Source organism: Cetorhinus maximus, chromosome 9 (genome assembly GCF_964194155.1).
Source record: "Cetorhinus maximus chromosome 9, sCetMax3.hap1.1, whole genome shotgun sequence".
Taxonomy (NCBI): domain Eukaryota; kingdom Metazoa; phylum Chordata; class Chondrichthyes; order Lamniformes; family Cetorhinidae; genus Cetorhinus; species Cetorhinus maximus.
This window is the reverse complement of record NC_135887.1, coordinates 47,962,483-47,983,949: the sequence shown is the minus strand read 5'-3', so window position 1 is coordinate 47,983,949 and position 21,467 is coordinate 47,962,483. Positions and strand designations below refer to the sequence as shown.

Here is a 21,467-nt window from a genome sequence, read left to right as displayed (position 1 = left end):
TGGTGTGTGGCTTGGAGGAGGACTTCCAGGTGGTGGTGTTCCTATGTACCTGCTGTCCTTATCCTTCTAGGTGGTAGCGGTCATGGGTTTGGAAGGTGCTGTCTAAGAAGCCTTGATGAGATTCTGCAATACATCTTGTAGATAGTACACACTGCTGCTGCTGTTCATCAGGGCTGGAGGGAATGGATACTTAAGGTGGTCGATGGGGTACCAATCAAGCGGGCTGCTTTGTCCTGGATGGTGTCGAGCTTCTTGAGTGTTGTTGGGGCTCCACTCATCCAGGCAAGTGGGGAGTATTCCATCACACTCCTGACTTGTGCCTAATAGATGGTGGACAGACTTTGAGGAGTTAGAAGGTGAGATACTCCTCACAGAATTCACAGCCTCTTACCTGCTATTGTCGTGACAGTATTTATAAGACTCCATTGATAACACACCCACCTCTGAATCACAAGGTTCTGGGTTCAAGTTCCACTTCAGGGCAAGAGCACAAAAATCAAGGCTGACACTCCTGTGCAGTACTGAAGCAGTGCTGCACTGTCAGAGGCGCCATCTTTCAGATAAGGCATAAAACCAAGGTCCCATCTGCCTGCTTGAGTGGATATTAAAGATCCCATGACACTATTTTGAAGAAGAGCAGGGGAGTTCCCTCTGGTGTCCTCAACAATATTTATCCCTCAATCAACATCACAAAAACAGATTATTTGGTCATTATCACATTGCTGTTTGTGGGAGTTTGCAGAGTGCTAATTAGCTGCCACATTTCCTACATTACATCAGTAACTACACTCGAGAACAAACTTCATTGGCTGTCAAAGTGCTTTGAGATGTCTGATCATCATGCAAAGCGCTATATAAAGGCAAGTCTTTCTTTAACTGCCTTGTACTGTCATCTATGTCTGCTTCATCTCACTGATGCAAATTCAATCCATAATTTTAATTTCATCCTTATCCAGAATGAATCAAGGGGAAGAAAACAAACATTGTCCAGGATCATGCGGAATTCTAGGTGCTTCCCTCATATCTCCGTTGTTTAAAGCTGAGTAACAGAGCTACATAGCCCACCCAGGTCCTGGAGTTAACCCCCAATCTGTGCTGAATTAACACATCTCAGCAGGGTAAAAGTTGGGGATATTGCTGTCAGATTCAACGTCCTTGGGTTAATGAGTGAAAATCTGTCAGGGTTCCTGCTTCTGATCCCTGTTCAATGACATCTGCTGGCAGTGCATTTGTAGACATTTGCTGAAACAGAGTCAAGCAATGCTGCAATGGTGCTCATGGTTAACTAGCCTGCTATCCACCTAAACTTTCTAAACTAATATAGAATAACCACGGGGCTAAAACACTTCAGGGCCACCTTTACCCATGGGACCATGCCCAGTAGAAGATTAACACTTAGAAATTGCACCCACGACACGATCAACATCTGGGGAACTGAAGAAGAATCATATGGACTCGAAACGTTAACTCTGTATTCCTCTCCACAGATGCTGTCAGACCTGCTGAGTTTTTCCAGCAATTTTTGTTTTTGTTTCAGATTTCCAGCATCCGCAGTATTCTCCTTTTATCTGGGGAACTGTGTCTGGCAATGTAGCAAAGGATCTTAAACATGTATGAGGTTGTGACTTGTTCAAAGTTTTCAGCAAGTGTTCCTGTTTCTTGTTACGCTTCGTCGTACAAGAAATGTGGATTTCTTTTACCTGAAGCATAGTTAAGCAGCTGCTGTGACTTGACCCAAGTTAACCCCCAGTAGATCTTCCTATTGGTGTTTACAATCACAAGTGGATACGAAAGAAACTCTTCCTCAGTAAAGCGTCTGGGCTTCCTCTCTCCCTGGTATAAAAGATAAAATATACAATACCGAACAAAATACCCACTTCATTTTCTCATCTGTTATGATAAGATGCACTAGCTGAACTCCAGAAAATGGCAATGGGGTTGCTTTATTGCCCATTCCTATTTTTCATGAAGCCATTAAAATTGAAATGTGTAGTGTCTGTTTCCAACAACACTGAGGGAGCTTTACACCATCCAGGACAAAGCCACCCGCTTGATTGGCACCTCATCTACCACCTTCAACCTTCACTCTCTCCCCCGTTGATGCACAGTGGCAGCAGTGTGTACCATCCACAAAATGCACTGCAGCAACTCACTAAGGGTCTTTTGACAGCACCTTCCAAACCCACGACTTCTACCATCTAGAAGGACAGCAGGTACATGGGAATACCACCAGTTGGAAGTTCCCCTCCATTCCACTCACCATCCTGACTTGGAAATATATCGCCATTCCTTCGCTGTCGCTGGGTCAAAATCCTGGAACTCCCTTTCTAACAGCACAGTGGGTGTACCTACACCACATGGACTGCAACAGTTCAAGAAGGCAGCTCACCACCACTTTCTCAAGGGCAATTAGGGATGGGTAATAAATGCTGGCCTAGCCAGTGAAGTCAACATCCCATGAACAAATAATATTTTTAAAAATCATCATGGAAGCATGGCTGGGCCTCATATGCATGTCATTGGGCACAGAGTCCAGGTGGTCCAGGTTGGTTATGGAGAACGGGAGATGATTTCGTACCACTCCTCCAGAAGTCAGGGCTGTGAAACACTGAGCATGAGGGGAGTTGCTTTTTAGTGAGATATTCTTTCTGGACCAACAAAAATCATTTAAAAAGCTCTTTGGATAAAAGTTTTCTCTTTGGAGTGGCTGTGTTGGACACTCTATATCATGTTATGAATGCGTGGAGCATAAGTAGCACAGGTTCTGCCCCCTTAGTGCTGTAAAATTCCATTGGGGCCTCACTGTCATGAAAAGATCCTGATTTTCAAAGAGAACAAAGTTGCCGTCTGATTCCAGTTTCTGAGACTCCAGCGGAGTCGCACGAGGTAAGTACTAACCCATCATTGTCACTGCTTATAAGGAGAGAGGAGATGTACCCAATCAAGACTACACTGCCTGTGGGTGCCAAATCTCAGCCAACTGAATGCTACTGAAATACACATTGTCACTACACATTCTAGAATATCCAACAACAATTTGCATTTCACAAAGTAAAAGGTGTTTCACAGGAGCATAAGAACCAAAGAAGGAGACATTCAGACAGGTGACCATAAGCTTGGTGAATGAGGTAGATTTTAAAGAGTGTAGCGAAAGAAGAGGGAGACACACGGATACAGGAATTCCAGCACTTTAGAGCCTAGGGGAGGAATTTTCCATGCCCATGGCATCAGGCATGTTCAGTGACGTGAGTGGACAATATAGCGAGAAGGCCAAAAATTGGTTTCATAACATCATGAAACCAGCTGGCAATCATCCGCCCTGCCTGTCAATGGCAGGCTGAGTTTCCCATCGCTGGACATCGGGAATCTCATCGTAATATATCTGCATCTCATCATAAGCCCATCCTGCCAGAATTACCCCCCATGCTGGATCATCCGAGCACATCAACGTGTTTCACAACAGCATATATAAGGCGTGCACTTGGCGGCTGCACTCTGAGGGGAACTCGGAGGTGAGTGCGCAGTAATGTTGTTTAGCGCTCGTGAGGGTTGCCTGTTGGACTTCAAGGCTGAGGCGTGTTGGGGTTAGGGGCGGCAAGGGCTGCCCTGCAGTTGATAGTTGTGCACAAGCACTTGCAGGGTGGGGTGGGGTGGGGTGGAGGGGAGGGGAAGGAAGCAGCCAAGCATTAAGGAAATCTTGTATAAAGTGACCATCCCTCCGCAGTTGAGACAGTTCAGACACAGCCACATTGATATGATTGGAGTCGGGCCTCTAGCTTCTCTGCCCACTCAAGCATCGCAGAGGCATGAAAGTGCCACTAAGTGCTCCAGAGCTTCTAACCCCTCGGGCACAGACTGCAAACTAATGAGTGTTTTAGTGGACGGCAGAGCAGTTAAACGATTGGGCACGTTGTACAATCTCCTTGCTAAAGCTGGCCGTGGAGCAGTCACTGGTGGAGGTGCTCACAGCCCCTTACAATGTCATCATCCTGGTTTGGACCAGTCTCCCCCAAAGTTCAAGCTAACAGCGCAGCCTTGCAGTTAGGAGAATGCCTGTGCCTGAGCTGACAGCACAACATGCAGTCCAGTGGGCAAAGCTGCTGCCAATCGGTCAGGTGGAGTGGGGTGGAGGTGGATGGGGTTTCGGGCAGCCATGCAGTGCCAGCTGAGCAGCCATCCAAGTGGTGGCCAGCACTCTCCGGGATGCGTTAAGGGGCCTTCAGACTTAACAAAGAGAGGTTCTCAGTGTACCCAAACTAACCCACGTGTCTCTCTCTTTCATCCTGCAGGAGGAGTACTTCAGGAGTATGGAGACTGGTGAACTAGCTGTATGCCTCATGAAAAGCCACCATTGCGGCCAGCGGGTAAATCGTCCTTAATCCCGCCCGCTATTGCACTTAGTGCAAACCTGGGGCGATTGCAGCTGAAACCACGGTAACCAATAGTGAAGCAAAGGAAATCAGGGAGACCAGAACCAAGTCCTCAGGGGATTGTAGGGCTGGAGGAGGTTGCAGAGATAGGGAGGGGCAAGGCCATGGAAGGATTTGATCACACGGATTGGAGCTTTAAATGTGAGGCAGTAGTGAGTCAGGAGCCAAGGCGGGTCAGCGAGTAAAGACGTGATGGCGATTGGGATATGGCAGGAGTTAGTAGCCAGCCAGCAGGCCATTGGAAGAGCTCAAGTTTAGGGGGATTAGAAGGTTAGAGCCCGTCCAGGACACGACTGGAATCACCAAGTCTGGAGATAACAAAAGCATGAGTGAGGATTTCAGCAGGAAATGAGTCGAGACAACATCAGAAACAGGCGATATGACAGAGGTAGAAGTCAGCAGTCTTGGTAATGCAGAGGATATGGTGTTGGAGCTCAGCTCAGGGTAAAACAGGATGCCGAGTTCAAGAACAGCCTAGTTCAGCCTGGATTAGTGGCCAGGGAGGGAGATGGATATAACACAGGATGTGGAAAGGGTAATAAATCATGGGTCATCTTTAGTTAACTCGTAATGTTATTAGCTAGATTTCAACTCATAAAAAGGGGTATGAGTTATCGCTGTCTGAAGTCACTTTGTATTACTGCAGCACCTTAGTTACTGATTGGACATCCAGGATTCTCTATACTAGTTCAGGAAGGAACATTTTGCAGTTTGGATGTTGACCAACAGACTCAAAGACTGAGAATCAACCACACCCAATTCTGGATGACACAGAAAGGTAGCCAAATATTACTCAGACTAAGTCTGAACCAACACATACCTCATCCAAGGACGTAACTCACTGTCAATGGGAGAGGCCAGTGATCAAAGTATAACATCTTATACCCTGTAACAAGGAGCCTACTAGTCCAAGAGTGAATGTCTGGCTATCTGGCTGTCTATTTCTACACAATATATAAAAATCTAAACACCCAAACTCAGATTAGGGATGGGCAATAAACGCTGGCCTATCCAGTGAGGCCCATGTCACGTGAAATAAATATTTTTTAAAAGTCCCCTGACAAAAAAGTTACAAATTAGTTACTTAATTAGTAACAAAAGTAACCTTCTCAAGGGCAATTAGGGATGGGAAATAAAAATGCCAGCCTAGCCAGCGACACCTGCATCCCGTGAAAAGAATATTTTTAAAAGTCTTCTGACAAAAAAGTAACATATAGTCATTCTGTAAGGTTTGCCTGAGTGCAAGTTAACTTATAGTCTCAAGGGCAGAACGATTAGCAGTAATTTTGACTTTTGGTAACAGCATAAATGGGTAATATTGGAATCTTTTGCTTCATTTGAAGGAGAGATGTATAATGGGCAGCTGATCCAATCTTGCCCATTACACACTGCCTCTGTGCCTGAGCTAGGAGTGCTTGATGAAGTGGGCAATTGTAGCACTGCTGAGCACTGAAGTCCATCATTTTGATTAAAGAAAGAACTTATACAACGCCTTTCCCAACCTCAGGATGTTCAAAAGCGCTTTACTGCTGTAGGAAATATGACAGCCAGATCCTGTACAAATTGGCCCCACAAACAGTAATGCAGTAATGGTTGGATAATCTGTTTTAATGATGTTTGTTGAGAAATAAATATTGGCCAGGGCACCGAGGAGAACTCCCCTGCTCTTCTTTAAAATAGTGCTGTGGGATTTTTTACATCCAGATAACAGGGCTGACGGGGCCTACATTTAATACCTCATCTGAATGATAACATCTCCAAGAGTACAGCACTCCCTCGGAAACACCCTGGAGTGCCAGCCCAGTTGGGTGTTTGAGTCTCTGGATGCAGGACTTGAACCCTCAACCTTCTGACCCAGAGGCAAGACTGCTACCCACTGAGCAAAAATGAAAATCCAGGTTAGGAATATATTGGGATTTGAGAAAGTGAGTTCAATGTTAAATTGTTGGTCCTGAAATTCTGCGGGGATTCTCCTGGGCTTGCACCTTAATATTGCTGGGAAACCAACGAAGCCCCAAGAGGAACAGTGGAAATGGCCATTTTCAACCAGGTATCATGGGGAGATGAGGCCCCATTAGTGTAAGGATGCATTTACTGCAGGTCACCAGATAATGTCACACTGCACCACAGTGTTCAGTGACACTATATAACTCTATAGAAGGGAACATTTTTAATTGAAGGTTTGCATGGGGACTGGTTCACATTGATGATAAAATTGGAAGTTCCTGGTCTCCGGCTGAATACAGGCACACGTGTATACGCATATATGTGCATACGTACATGAAAGCACACAAACACAGACACACATGCACACACATATACACACATACACACACTATTAGGAAATAGAGATAGTTTAAGTAAGTTATATTTGTATTTGTGGGTGTTAGCAATGAGTTTTAGCTTTAATGTTTAAGCTTGATTTGTATTTCTGTATCTGTGTGTTAAGAAAAGGGCAAATTGAGTTTTAGTTTCACTTTAAAAGGTGCCTGCATTTCTAATGAGTTTTACAACTGTTGCAGCTAAGTTAAACAAACAAGAGTAGAGAAACTGGACTGCCTAGCAACAGGGGTCCAGAGAGACCGATCCCTCCCACAGGCACACACAGAAGAAAATAGAAACAGCAGTTTTGATTTGGAAGCTCTTTGAGTTCAGCTGGTTTTGAAAATAGCTGCCAAGAGAGATTGGAGCAAAGGGAGCAGATAGCAAGTCCCAAGTAAAGACCCCTAAAATCCAGAGGCGTGGAACAGGAAAAAGTCTTAAGCTTCTAGTCAAAGGAAGGACAGGAGCCTGGAAAGAGTCCTATTAAGTAAAGTTAAGGAGTCAGGGGCAGAGAGAAAGGCTTCAAGCTTCAGATTTAAAGAGACAAAAGCCGCAGAAAGCAGATTTAAAGTGAGAACAGCTTGCAAGGCGTCAGAAGCTCCCAAGAGATGGCTGAAGGTCTGTAACTCTTTGCTATGGGCATGTGAAGCATGGTGTACTGTTGACAGCTGAGTCGGTGAGATAGAGTGTGTGGAAGGAAGCTTGAATGCATGTGGTGACCCAGGGGAGGACAGCATCAGAAGGAGAGTTTGAAACACTTGAGGCGAACCCTTGCGGAGGGCATCCAAAAGAAAGCATTGGTTTGGGAGAAGACTAAAAGCGAGTCCTTCGAGCATGGAGATTAGAAACCGTCGTGTGAAAGCCGGAGTTCAGTGAGACTGGTCAGCTCACGGTGTGACAAGCGTCTGGGGGGAGTTATGAAGAGATCCATAGCATCTGTCTTTGTGGCATCTGTCACTTGGTTTCAGAGTGTGGTGTGTCTGACCACAGGGTGCCTATTGGTTTACATGGACTGTGTACTTACTGTAAACATTAGAGTATAAGATAGCTTTTGTAACTTGTGTTATTCTTACAAATCTGTATATATCTGTAAAGGTATAGTTGTGGTTGAAGGAGTATTGTAATATAGTTCATCTTTTCTTGTTTAATAAATGTTTTATGCTTTTGTTAAAAGTTCATTAACTGACTCCAGTGACTCTGTTCAGTAACCCCTCGCCATGTATCTAAACAAACTAATAAAAGTTAGGATATATCAAGCTGGGCTCCACCCTGGGATCAGGCTTATCCAGGGGTAATCTCAGCTGGGGATCATAACATACACGCATACACAGACTTTTGGAAAAGGCTTGCATTTCTGAGGGTATAAATGGTGCAAGTCACTGACTCTGTGTAAGCTTGACAGCGAACATCGAGATCATCAGACTAACTGATATAGTCCAAGCCTTGTTTAGATTGAGCCACCACACCGAAGGCAGGTGTCAATGGTAAATATGGATGAGGAGGGAAGTCTGAACTTTGACAATGAGCGAGGCTGGAAGAGATTACTCAGAGGTCGGGTAGGATTTGGTGCCTGCTGTATTTGTGTTGCAGAGAGGAAACCAGCCTTCCAGAAGTTCAGTGGGATCTAATGTAGGTTCATGCTGTGGTTGGGGGATATGGGCAATGAATCCACACATTTTATGGTGAGTTTGCGCTCTTCAATGTACCACTCTTGGGAGTTGCTAGAATCTGCTGCCCACTAAGCAAGGGTTCAATCCTGCACTTGGCAATTGTCTTGTGACAAATTGTTGGCTATTCCCCATTGGAGGAGGGAAGAACTAAATGGAGCTTCTTTTGGATTGAATTGGTTTTAAATGAAATGCCTGGCAATGGGAGATTGGAGATGAGTCAGTCATTCCATGTGGACAGTGCAGCCTTATACATTGTAACAGCAGGTATCTTCATACTTGTTCTTAAATCAGTTTGTTAAAAAGCTAATTTAACAATTCTTACATGTTTAAACTAGCTTGGCTACAACTATGCATTTAATAAATTTGTGTAGAATCAAATCATTGGGCCAGTTTTTGCTGCCAAAGTAATGATGCACTGAATGGCAATGAATATCACCATTGATATTGTCCAGCCCTTGATATTGCCCTGAACGCATTTAGCTTTGCGAAAACAGCAACGTGCCCTCAAACTCCCTGTGCGTTTCGTGAAATTGCTGCATTTGTGTATTAATGGTCAATTAAACTTCCCTCAGGAAGTTAGAGCTGTTACTTGACATCATGAGTGCCCAGTTAATGAAGAGATTTATATTTCTGCAATGCTCTGTGGCCCAGAAAGGGAACAATTTAAACTGTTACATTGTTACAGGTAGTAAATTGTCGTTGGAGATTATTTAAATTTTCATGTTTTAATATTTTTCTTACCTTTCCTTTACAATATCTATTTCTTTCTCTCAATCTAATCTTTCCATCCCTCTCCTTATTTCTCTTTCTGTAACTAATTTCAATCTAATTCGGCCAATGTCCTTCTAAAATTTAAGAACATAAGAAATAGACACAAGAGATGACCACACGGCACCCCCCTGAGCCTGCTCCACCACTCAACACAATCATGGCTGATCTTCTGCCTCAAATCCACTCTCCTGCCCTCTCCCCAAACCCCTTGATGCCCTGAGGCGCCAAAAACCTGTCTTTCCATTGTTCCTCTGTTTCATTCTCAATCCTTAAATTTCATTGGTTCAGGAGATGCACAGTTGGTCATTTTGTTCACCAAGGCCCCAGGTGTCCTTTTGGTGCCATTATCTTCTTGAACTTGCAGCAACTTACGGTGAGGGGTTAATTGACAGGACATGGGGTGAGATGCCCCTTTCCAGCAAAACCTGGTGCATTGCTTATTTTCCCCCTCAAAACCATTAACAGTTAGTTTACATTTCTCCACAAGGGAACTAGTTGAGCTACATTTGCAGTCGACAGATTTTGAGTTGTTGCCTTTTCTGGTTTATGTCAAGCTATTCATCACCAACCTGTCCAAATATAGTTGATGGAGCTGCACAGATAGGTCTTGATCTTGGCAGATCCTTTTTTTTTGACTCCTTTAGTAGAGCCAGTTCTGCTAGGTTACTGCCTGTTGAAAATTGAAAACTACCCTTCAAAAGGTCAAGGCCTGAGCAATGGAAAAAATGCAGACCCGGTTCTCTATCTCTGAAATGGAAACTCCTCAACATTAGTAACCTGAATGCGATCTCTAACTTATAACCCTCTAATCTATGCTACAACACCAAAACAGATATTCAAACTCCTTGAATTAAAGCCAAATAAAACAAAAAAGTTGATCTCCCAGCAGGCTTACAAAATGCCAGTTCTTCATTACAACTGGTACTCCCAGAAAAAATCCAACACAAAATGAAGGTCATGGTGTAAGGGTGGAATTTAATGGTCATGACAGTGCTCCCCTCTACTGGCTGGATGGCTGGTGGCAAACCCACCATGGCCAGGAGTCCCATTGGGATAAAGTCCCAATCAGGCAGCCCACTGGCTGTAGTCAGGGTTCCCGGCTCCACTGGGGGCCAGTTTTCCTACTGTGGGGTGGATATCCCACCCAAAGAACTGCTGGTTAATCAGAGGCCAGCAGCTCTCCAGTACCAGCAACGCCATTGGGAGCGGTGGTCACTGCCGGTACTGCAGTAGGCCCAGGCTGAAGATCAGTCCTGGGGTAATGGTGAGTGGGGCAGGATCGCCAGGGTCGGTCAGAGAGACCCAGTGAAGTGAGGGAGGAGCCATTTCAAGGGCAGGAGGATACCTTCCAGCGGGTCCCTCCTTTTCTGCTGGCAGCTCTCTCCGTTGGAGTCGAGATGGCAGAAAAGTAGAGATCCCCCACGCTTCAGGTATACCTGCCAAGTCAAGGCTGCCACCTGCCACTGGTTGAATACCAGTGGTGGTGGGATGAGGCTCTTGAGTGGATGGTTTAAGAGCCTAACTTGGCCTCCAGGCAGGAAGGCCATTCTCAGACCTCCCCACCCTGGGCTTTAATTGGAGTGAGTCGGGAAGGAGACTAGGTCTCCACCCCTAACCTTCCTGTCCCATTATATACCATCCACTTGCCTCCCAACCCACCTCTGGAGCGGGGGGATTAAATTCCATCCTGGTTGCAAAGGCCCTTGATGCAGCAACTGATCAGTTAACCTTTGGGTATGCAGTGTTGATGTTATCCTAATATCACTTCAGTGTCTGTAGATAAAAACCTCACCTCACTGCTTCTTTGACCTGAGCTGAAGTCAATTCCTCGGGAGGGCCAGGTTCAAGGTATCCGTATTTTCTTAAAAATGCCTTGGGAAAGAAAAAGAAAGAGAAATCTATTAAAGTCAGAGCAACTGAATGAAAATCAGCAGTGTTATTATTTTTTATTAAATATCATTATCCACACTTTTGACTAGTTAATAAGTCAATATTGTCCTTCTAACTTTCTTTTGATCTACCAGAATGGCTAGTGGATCCAATAAACTCTCAGCAGTTGAAGAGGGAACCTCACTGGATTTATGTCCATCTAATATTCCTTCCCTTCTTCTGGAAAAAGCCTCTGCTGATTTAGTATCACTGATGGCAGGAGCATGACATGGCGGAAGAATTTCTCTGCACACTGTGTGCAGTAATGAGTGAATTCTTTATAACTTGGTTCGCCATTTTGCTACACGTAGTGTACAAAGAAAACCTTCCCTCATGGGTGAATTATGGGCGTGTACGCATGTCCGGTGCTTGTAGTTGACTGAATAAGTCAAATTTGCTTTTTGATGAATGGTATTTTAGTATTTCCCAGGATTTTTAGGGAGCCTTTCTGCATTTCCATGAAAACTGCAAACCAGCTTCCTTGTCTGTCATTCTGCGACACTACAAGTTAGCACATGATGACCACGATAAGTTGATGATGTTAATAGCCCTTTGTAACTTGCTTTATATATAAAGAAAGTGTGGAACATTTACTGAATTATAACCTGAGAAGAAGTGGTTTAATTAGGTTATATTATTTTGGTGGCACTCCAAAAATAGCTCACCTGCACTACTTGGACTGATCATATCTTAAAAACAGTTGGTTAGTGACACCTTATATCCCTGTGAATTTTAGTGGTTATTTGTGATGCTGAGGTCGTAAACATGGTGTTGAACTAGAATGTCAATCTGCCTGTCTTGTTCTTCTTTCTGATCCAAGTGCAAGGGGCGTGCTGCCGAGTAACTAATTGTCTTGCGTTTGCAGTTTTGTTCTATTCACAGCAGTTTAAGAATTTGCTTTCAATTCTGTGCATCTGAGAGAAATCACTGTTAAATGTAGCCCCAAAGGAAGGGCTGGCATATCAGTGCAGTACTGAGGGAGTGCTGCACCGTCACACGTGTTATCTTTTGAATGAGATGTGTCATGTCCATAAGATGTGAAAGAAATCATAAACTGTTTAAATCACACCTTACCTTCTGCTTATTAAAAATGGACTTTGCTATACCAGAAACATGGCTGCTACACAGCCCATGATTTGCATGTTGGCTACAGTTCTGTAAACTTCCAACAGTAATAACAGGACAAAGCTCAACCCTCATCCTTGTGGAGTCTCAAACCTATCATTGTGTGAACCCCATTACAAACAATGAAACACGGGAGCAGCAGACAATCTGTCTCCCCAGCCTGGACTTATAACCGAGGGGGAGCCATCGAAACCCATTATGCCTGCGGAGACGCTAATAGCCACCATCTATCTCCTAAGGTGAACAATGGATTTTGACCAGAAATATAGGGTAAAAAATTTTTAGCTCAGCGGGCGCGTCCAACCCACTCGAGCATAAAATGACGTTCGTTGATGTTGGGTGGGCGTCCTGACATCAACGCACAATCACGCAATATTTCATTTCAGCAGCATGCCCGCCAACGATTAAAAGGGACTGTTAAGGCCATTAAAGTCTCAACTGACTGACATTTTTCGCTGCCCATCCAGACTTACAGTTAGCGGGCAGGCGAAAAGGCCAAGTGGCCTTTGCATTTTTTAGGAAGCCTCAATCACAGGTGGGATGAGGTTTCCTAAAGCAAATAAAAATGAAATAAAAATTTTAAAAAACTTAATTAATAACATGGCCCTGCTCATGTGCCAGAGTCACATGAGGGGACATGTTTCATTACATTTTTATTTTCTTTATTATTTTTTATAACACTTCATCTCCCTGAAGCAGCTCTGTGCCTCAGGGAGAGTGTGAAGTGCGCACTTATGCACAAGCGCGAAGGTCAGCTTTCCGACCGCCCCCGCCCACCCCCCTGAGCCCACCCGACATGGGTGAAATTCTGCCCATAGAAACTGATTGTTAACCTGAAACCGACTCATCAACGGGCAACGCCACATGACTTAAACTGCTCTGCCCTTTGACAATTTTGAATGTTACATTCCTGGGCTTCCAGGGCAGTCTGTTGTTAACATCCAGCCTGTCAACGCCGAAGCTGGACTCCAGGCTGACAACAAAGCCTGCCTCAAGTCTAAACCTCCTCAAAGCCTGGTTCTCTGGCAGATTCCTGTCATCGCCTGTAGATCACAGCAAGTCTCTATATACCAACCTCATCTTGCTGCATCATCACCAACCTTGAAGGAATTTGGCAACTCCTGCTTTCAGCTAGCTGAACCCGCCTGAACTTTAACTCCTACATGAAGGAACCTCGCTGGACTCTGACATTCATGTCAATTAATATCCATGCCTTTGGTTCTTTTTTTTTAAAGTCATTCCTAGGCCGGACTCATCCCAGGTTTGTAGTAAGTCCGGTAGTGGGAGGGAAAAACGATGTTTTACCATCTGACCGCAATGGTGACTTTTCACACTGTATCATCCTAATCCCACCTTATTAATAATGCATTCCCGGGAAACACACCAGGTCACTGCCCTCTCATTCGCCAACCTGCCTTCACATCAGGCCTTCAGTAAACGGGGTGTCATATTTAAAGGCCACCCCTGCACAGATCTAGCACTCTTCAAGGGATAGGAAACCGCTGGGAACTGATGGCTGCCAAAGGGAGGAAATGTGCTACTCCCAGATTTAGCGACGCCTCCCCTGAGCACCTACTGGACGCAATGGAGGCCCACTGCAATGTCCTCTAGTCTCGCTCTGCGCCAAGACCAGCAAGCAAGGTCACCAATCCAGCATGGGCGGCTGTGGCAGCGGTGGTCAGTGCCAATGCCCTGCAAAAGAGGACAGTCATCCAGTGCAGGAAGAGGATGAATGATCTCCTCCATTCCATCAGGATAAGTCACTCTTCTCATCACTCTCAACTTGCACACTCACAAACTCACATATCCACAGGGATCTCACACCTCAAGGGACAACACCACTAACTCTCACACGCACCCTCACATCTCCATCAGGCTCATATCCTCTTGAGCTCACATCCTCATCCTGTCCATGTCTCCGCTCACCACACAAACATTCCATGCAGCGCCACGTGTCCTGTTTACACTCTCTCCATCTGTTTTCATACAGGAGCAGCTGACTCATAGCAGCAGGGAGAGGTCCCAGACTGGGGATGGAGTGTCTCACATTAGGAGGGGTGTGCCATCATGCTGACTGCTGAGGATGTGGACCCTGCCTGTGGCGACAGTGAGGTCAGCGGTGAACACCCACCTGAGGATCCTGCACCACAGCATCCCTCTCTAATTATCTCTACTTTGGTTCACAGGGAGCTCTGCCAAGCGACCAACACCCTCAGCCAGCCAGTCCCTCAGCTCAATCCAGATCCTCACCTCCAGCCAAGAGGACACCTCCTCCTTTGAAGAACTGGAAATAAGCAGCCTGGAAGATCCATCACAGCGCTTACCCAGGTCCTGCACCAGCACAGAGAGACACACCTCAGTGGGACCTAGATCTAGAGCAGGCTCAGGTTCACAATCTGGTGGTCACTGCATAGACACATGTCCACAACAGGCAGAGGCAGGTTCAGCCAAGCTCCCTGGCACTCAGGGGACTGATGGGGAAGAGAGATCTGTGAGGCCCGAGTCAGATGATGAGCCTCTGGATTTGGCCTTCCAACTCATTGTGGAGAGTCAGCCGAAGGTGGGGCGACATCACACAGAGCTGTTGAAAGCCCTCAACAGAGTGGTATGCGAGTCAGAGGAGTGTGTCTGCCTGAGCTCTGAGGAAGTGGTGCGAGTATGGAGGTCTCCATGGGAAGGATGGCAGGCGCCATGGAGACTCTGGTCCAGCAGAATGCAGAGTAGTGTGCAGACCTGAACTCCATCACAGTAGCCATGGGTGAGTTCCTGCATTGGCAACGCAAGAGGAAAATGGGCACCTCAATGTCCCTCCAGGTGCTCCTTCCCCTCAAGGGGTCAGGCCAGGGCTCTCTGGCACCCCAAGGGAGGAGGAGCGGCAGCTGAACGCCCCTGGGTCATCCATTCAGGAATCTCAGAGGCTGTTCTCTCCCTTTGAGTCCCGTTTGCCTGTGACCCCCTCAACCTCGTCCTCTGTCACCGCAGAAGAAGCAGCTGGCCCACAGGAGGAAAGGCAAAGCAAGCCGACTCTCCGGAGCATACAAGCCAAAGGCATCAGAGGCAATAGGTCCAACCATTACACAGGCTGTCTCCAGCCCTGCTGCAGATGTCAGGGCAGCACCTAGTAGTGTTAGGCCTAGAAAAGTCAAGAATTTCTGATCACAAGTGGTTGCACAGGTGAACACATATTATCACCTTATAAGTTGAAAATATATTCACTTTCACTAAATAATGTGTAGTGCTGTCTTTCAACTTCATTGTCTGGCTTCATGAGTCCTACCCCCGCATCCCTCACTCACCAGAGTTCAGCTGTATGCAGCCGGCCCACGAGTGATTCTGGAGGGAGAAGTGTGTGTGTGGCAGGGACTTTCGGAGCCTCATGCAAGCATTCTCACACGCACGTGTAGGGTTCATCCATCACACTCATCTCAATATCCTGATCATTTTCAATGCTGCCTGCTGAGGTTCACTTTCAGTTGTCTATCTGAGCTGACCTGCATCTCTGCCCGCCCACTGATCACACTCTCATGCTGCACCTGTACCCACCAAACACGAGGCTCCGCTCACTTTCGATATTAGAAGCATGGTGCTGGTAAAGTTTGTCTTCAACTCCCCATTTATCTCCCTCCCCCAGTCACCCACATCCTTTCCCCCATCACTGTTGACCCCCCTGGCATCACCTTCCACCTCTCCATCGTCACCTACCAGCCACAACCCTTTTCTTTCTGGAATGTCTAGGTGAACGTGCACATTCCCTATCTTCCTGAGACACCCACCCCCATCCACATTGACCTCCCCGACCTCCACATTCCCACCCCCAGTGTCTGTGTCTGCCTCCGAGTCCCCACCAAACACCCTCGCCATCCCTTCTACCGCTATCATCACACCCTCACCCTATCAGCTCACTCTGGCCTCTCTCATTTTCACCATCCCCTCCAACCACACCCACCCTCAGTTTGCTCCCCAGGAGGCAGTCATCAACTCCACAGGCCCCTCCCTTGCACGTTCACCTGCACATCCCCCACCCCCCGCCTTACTCCTTCCTCCACCCTGGACTCCTTCCTCCCCCTGGACTCCTTCCTCCCCCTGGACTCCTTCCTACCTCTGAACTCCTTCCCTTACACCTTCTTCTCCCCTAACAACTACCTCCCCAGTTGCTGTATTCTCCCCGTTACACCCTCCTCCCCACCATGCTTTCCCACCCTCCCCCCCTCCCCCCCGCCCCACCCCCCCCACCTCCACCTCACCTCCCCGACACCAGAAGTATTTAGATAAACACTTGAAATGCCATAGCATACAGGGCTACCAGCCAAGTGCTGGAAAATGGGACAAGAACAGATAGGTGTTTGATGGCTGGCATGGACACGATGGGCCAAAGGGCCTGTTTCTGTGCTGTATAACTCTATGACTCTATGACCATCGATTCCCCCCCCTCCCAACCTCACCCTCCCCTCCCCCGGTACACCTTCCTTTCCCAGTCAAACCTACACCTTCCTCTCCCACCCCCTTGACAGACAATGGCCAAGACACTGATGTTCAAAGCAGGCACTCAACAAATCATGTCCATGAGAATCCACCTTGCATGTGATGCACGTATTCCCCCAAGGTCCGGTTACTGTAGGACTCCAGCATCTTCTGCTCCTCCGATGTCTTATCAGCTATGGTTGCTGAGCAACAAAACACACCATTTCACCAAAAAAGCATATTCCCCGCTCTTGCTGCACCACGTGCCTCAGTTTGACACAGAACACAGCAATTCAAGATCTAAATCTCACACCAAAATCTCAATACTGGCAGAGCAGCTGCAACACCCAAGTGATAAGCAAACCAGCCAACCACACATAAAATTCACCAACATGGCCCACACAACCAGGCACCAAACCTGCTGGGTTTATTTGCGTTGTGTGTGTGTGTCTGTGTGTGTGTTGCCAAAGTCAGAGCCACCTCCACAACACCTCCCACCAGCAGTGTCAGGGGAAGAGGAGGGGCTTGGGTGGCGGTAAGAGAGAGGGGTTTGGGGGGAAGGGGGCTGGGTGGTGGTAAGAAGGGGCTTGGGGGGTACGGAAGCCACGATATGACCAAGGCCCTGATGGTAAGTTCAGACTTCTACACGTCATGCTTGTCAAGATGTGTTCTGCGCCGGTGTGTTTTCCCACCAACGTGGGCAGTAAATTTGATGTGGGGGGGAATGATTCCAGTGAGCAGGGCTTATAATGATATGCAAATATATTAAAGTGAAGTTTCCAACGTGCGGCGGCAGGAAACACAGCCCGCTATTGACGGGCAGAGTGTACGATTGTAAACTGGTCTCATGACGGCATGAAACCGATTTTTGGCCTTCCCACCATATTGTCCGCTCACGCCAATCATGCCGCCCAACACCAACGGGCATGGAAAATTTTGTCGCTCGCTGTAAAACTCTTTTCTTTCCTATTTCCTTCTTGTGTGCGTGTATGTAGTGGCGACGGCCATCCTCTGGGTTTGAATGTATGAATAAAAAATACTTCTGATTTAACCCTAAAGAGAGTTTGCTGCAAGTCACTTTAAAAATTGACTTCACAAACACAGGGTTTGGGAAACACGCCACAGTCAATTGCAAAAATGAAAACACCTCTGCTTATGGACAGACAGCGAGGAAAATAAAGGAATTCGGTTTGCTCTCTCCCCTGTCCATAACAGATGTTAAATTGAGGCCTTGTCTGCCCTCTCAGGTGGATGTTGATCCCATGGCACTATTGGAAGAACAGCAGAGGAGTTCTCCTAGCATCTTAGCCCAGATTTATCCCTCAAGGAATATCATGTAAAAAAACAATGATCTGATTATTATCACATTGCTCTTTGTTGGACTTTGTTGTAATCAAAATTGGCTGCCACATTTCCCAATTTTATAACAGTGACTACATTTTAAAAGCACCCCATTGGTTGTAAAGTGCCTTGGGACATCCTGCTGTCACCAAAGGTCTTGTATAAGTGAAAGTTCTTTCTTTCTTTAAATATAGGAAATTTGACTTATGCAGTCTCTGTAAACCAGAGACAATAATACTACAAACTGAATTGTAGCAACACAGAAGTATTGATGTTGTTCCACAGGAATGCAGGGTCACTGAGTTTCTTAAACACTGCTTTCCTGTAATTCAGTGTCATCTACATATTATAATTGATTGTCCATTGTTACAGTTCTAATTATGGTCAAAAGTTTTAATGAAGGGCCCAGCCCAAGTTGTTAAGCTTCCTTTATCAGATGCTGCCCAATTTCAATTCATTATAGTCGCACACTTATCATTCTAGGAATTAATCAAACCATTGCGAATGGTGACCTACCCAGGGTCAGGAAAGGCCTAACACAGACTCGCTTCTCAGATTCATTTCGAAATTTGAACTAAGTTGCCTCTTTCCTTTCTGCTCAACCCAAGGAGAGGGTGGTAGAAGTTTATGCTGTGTGAAGGAATACCCAGCCAGACAACCAGCAAAGAGGATCCATCAGAATTAAAGCCAGTGGACCATCTTACATCAATTATTCTTCCAATTTACATTCCTTCCGGCTCCCCACCAAAGACAGCGACACTTGGAGACACTCCCTCATGTGGAAGCAACCCTCCAGCATCTTGGTCATGTGGCCAATCTTTATGTCCAGGCCTATTTCAACCAGTTATTCACTCCTAGGGGGTCATTGCAGTTAAGGATGATCTTATACCTGTCCTGCACACTTAACTTTCAACCAGGGCTGTCTAGACTGAGATCTGGAGCGGGAGCCCTGACTGAACTTTCCCCTTCCTTAGCCCTGAGACCAATTGTAGCCCCTCAACTACTGTCCCTGCTGAGGCCATCTAACTCAGCTTAGACTGTGAACCAACCCTGCCATCTACTGATCCATGTGCCTCAATAGCACATGATATGGCGTTTTCACTCACTGGAAAATTCAGGGATTTTTCAACCGGAATCTGAAATAAGGCTGTCTTAAGTGCTAAGTTAGTGGAATACAGTTGACAAGGTGCAAGTTTGCTCTTGTATGTCAGAGAGTTATCATTTTCATCATGGACCAGGCATTTCCACAATGGCCCAATCCAGATAGGTCTGTTTCAGAGGCTAATCTTCTATCAAGTTTAAATATTCAGTCAATGTTCAGTTAAATATTCCTACACATCCAAAATAGAGAATATTACAAAGTGGAATCTGAGCCAATCCGGGTTTGATGGTTTATATATGGAATAATAATATATGAATGAGCTATTGAGAAAATTACAGCAAGTGGACATCAAGAAGCATCTGTGCTTCATTGATCAAAGATGTCGTAATAAGCCTCAAACAAATGTTAAGGGTGCTCATTGGCTAAACTTCTGTGATATCCTCTGAATGGATTTGAGATTGAAATCTGGAAGGCCTGTAATTGTGTTCCAAATTAACACAAGACATAACCATACATCTATGAAAGGTCACCCTTCTATCCTCCTGGGTCCTACTCAGATGTCAACGATGGCTCAATGGTAGATCTTTTGCCTCTGAGTCAGAAGGTTGTGGGTCCAAGTCTCACTCTAGAGGTATGATCTAGTCTGACACTCCTGTGCAGTATTGGAAGAATCCTGCACTGTGGAGATGAGGTGTTAAACTGCCTCCTCAGCTAGAGGTAAAGGATCCCAAGGCACTATTTTGAAGAAGAACAAGGGAGTCCTCCCTGACTAATATTTATTCCTCAAGCCACAAGGCAAACAAATTATCTGGTCATTTGTTTAATTGTTGTTTGTGGGACCTTGTGTGCAAAATGGCTGCTGCATTAAAGTGTAGTTACTGCTCTAAGGACATTTCATTGGCTGTAGTAAAGTACCTCAATGCTTTACAACGTAAGTCTTTCCCTTTTTTGGTAAGTAGAAGTAGTGGCAGACTATGCATAAACAAAGCATACGAAGGAAAGCTTTGCCCCAGTAGATTGCCGGGAAGCTAAATATTTCAACGGGGCTAACAGAGGGTAAAACCTGCCTGCCCCGCTCTTATTTATTTTAGTTGCTCCACCCATGATTGAAAAGGTGGGCGAGTAAACAAGCCCTCAAAGCCCTGGCAAGGCCACAAAGAAGCAGGATTCACAAGAGCTGTCCAGGATGGAACTTTTCTCCCTCTGATTCCTGTCCACACTGGTACAACTGGGAACAGAACCCCAGTAGGCTGGCACTCTGGGAACAACGCCATGATCATGGAGATGCCACAGGGAATTGCACAGATGGAAAAAATTGGCGTAAGGGGGAAGGGCACAACACGAGCAAAGGAACCGTTTCAACACATGATCGACCACCTGTTGCCCAAAGAATGGGGGTGATATTCATAATTTGCACTTGCTGCCTTATTAGTGTGTATAACTAGTTGTGCAGTAATCACAAGAATGACTGATTTCCACCATATTGGTTGTTTTGATGAACTAATTTATGCTGCTAATCCCAGCTCAGGAATGAACAACTAAGTGGAGAGGCATTTGAACCTTGCACTTAACCCCCTTGTTAAACTTAGAACATAGTTTCATACTAAACATAAAAGTTGCATCAACACCATATACAGGAATGGAGTTCTTCTTTAAACATAGAACTTTCTTTTAAGAGCAGTCTTGTTGCCAAGCTGAAACACTAATAAACTCAAGCCAAGCAGTTCAATATTATTTCCTGCCTGCAGTTAAAAACAAAATAGCGCCTAATTATGGAGTGAGAAAACAGGGACAGTATCCATTATACATGTGTCCCACATTCAGAAACATCAGTTTGTGAGTGCAGATTTACTCCCGTTCACCTCTTCCTCTCATTTATGTCCCTCTCCTGCTGCAATCATGGTCGATCAGGGGTCACTTCAGTGGCTGGTCCTTCATACATGAGCCTGTGAAGCGAGAATATTCTGTTCGGCCATGGGGAGAGGATTGGGATGAGGTAGGGTTGCCAACTGTGATTAAATGTGTCCCTTGAGGTTTCATCACATGACTAGCCCCCACACCCCAGCCATTAGTCGACCAACACATCCATCCTTGTGACATACTGCCTTCTTCTACCAACTGGAAAGCAAAAAGTCTCATTAACCAATTGGATGACCCTTGACTGTCAGCCAAACAACCTTTTTCCCCATTTTCAATATTTTTATAACTGGTAAAGAGAAATGTTCAAAGAAAATGATTTTAAAAAGCAGAATCTTTTTTAATGTCCCTATGATTTTTCCCCAGGGTTGCACAAAGCTGTGTCCCGAAGATTGATCT

At 45.8% G+C, this 21,467-nt stretch overlaps 1 protein-coding gene across 1 annotated transcript in view; it reads right to left on the bottom strand.

The window, feature by feature from the left end:
- Positions 1-21,467, bottom strand: part of mmp28 (matrix metallopeptidase 28) — a 122,674-nt gene that overhangs the window by 51,991 nt on the left and 49,216 nt on the right. Inside the window, exon 2 of the mRNA XM_078548659.1 lies at positions 10,986-11,065. Within this exon, the coding sequence (XP_078404785.1) occupies positions 10,986-11,065 (80 nt within the window). The remainder of the gene's footprint in view (positions 1-10,985; positions 11,066-21,467) is intronic.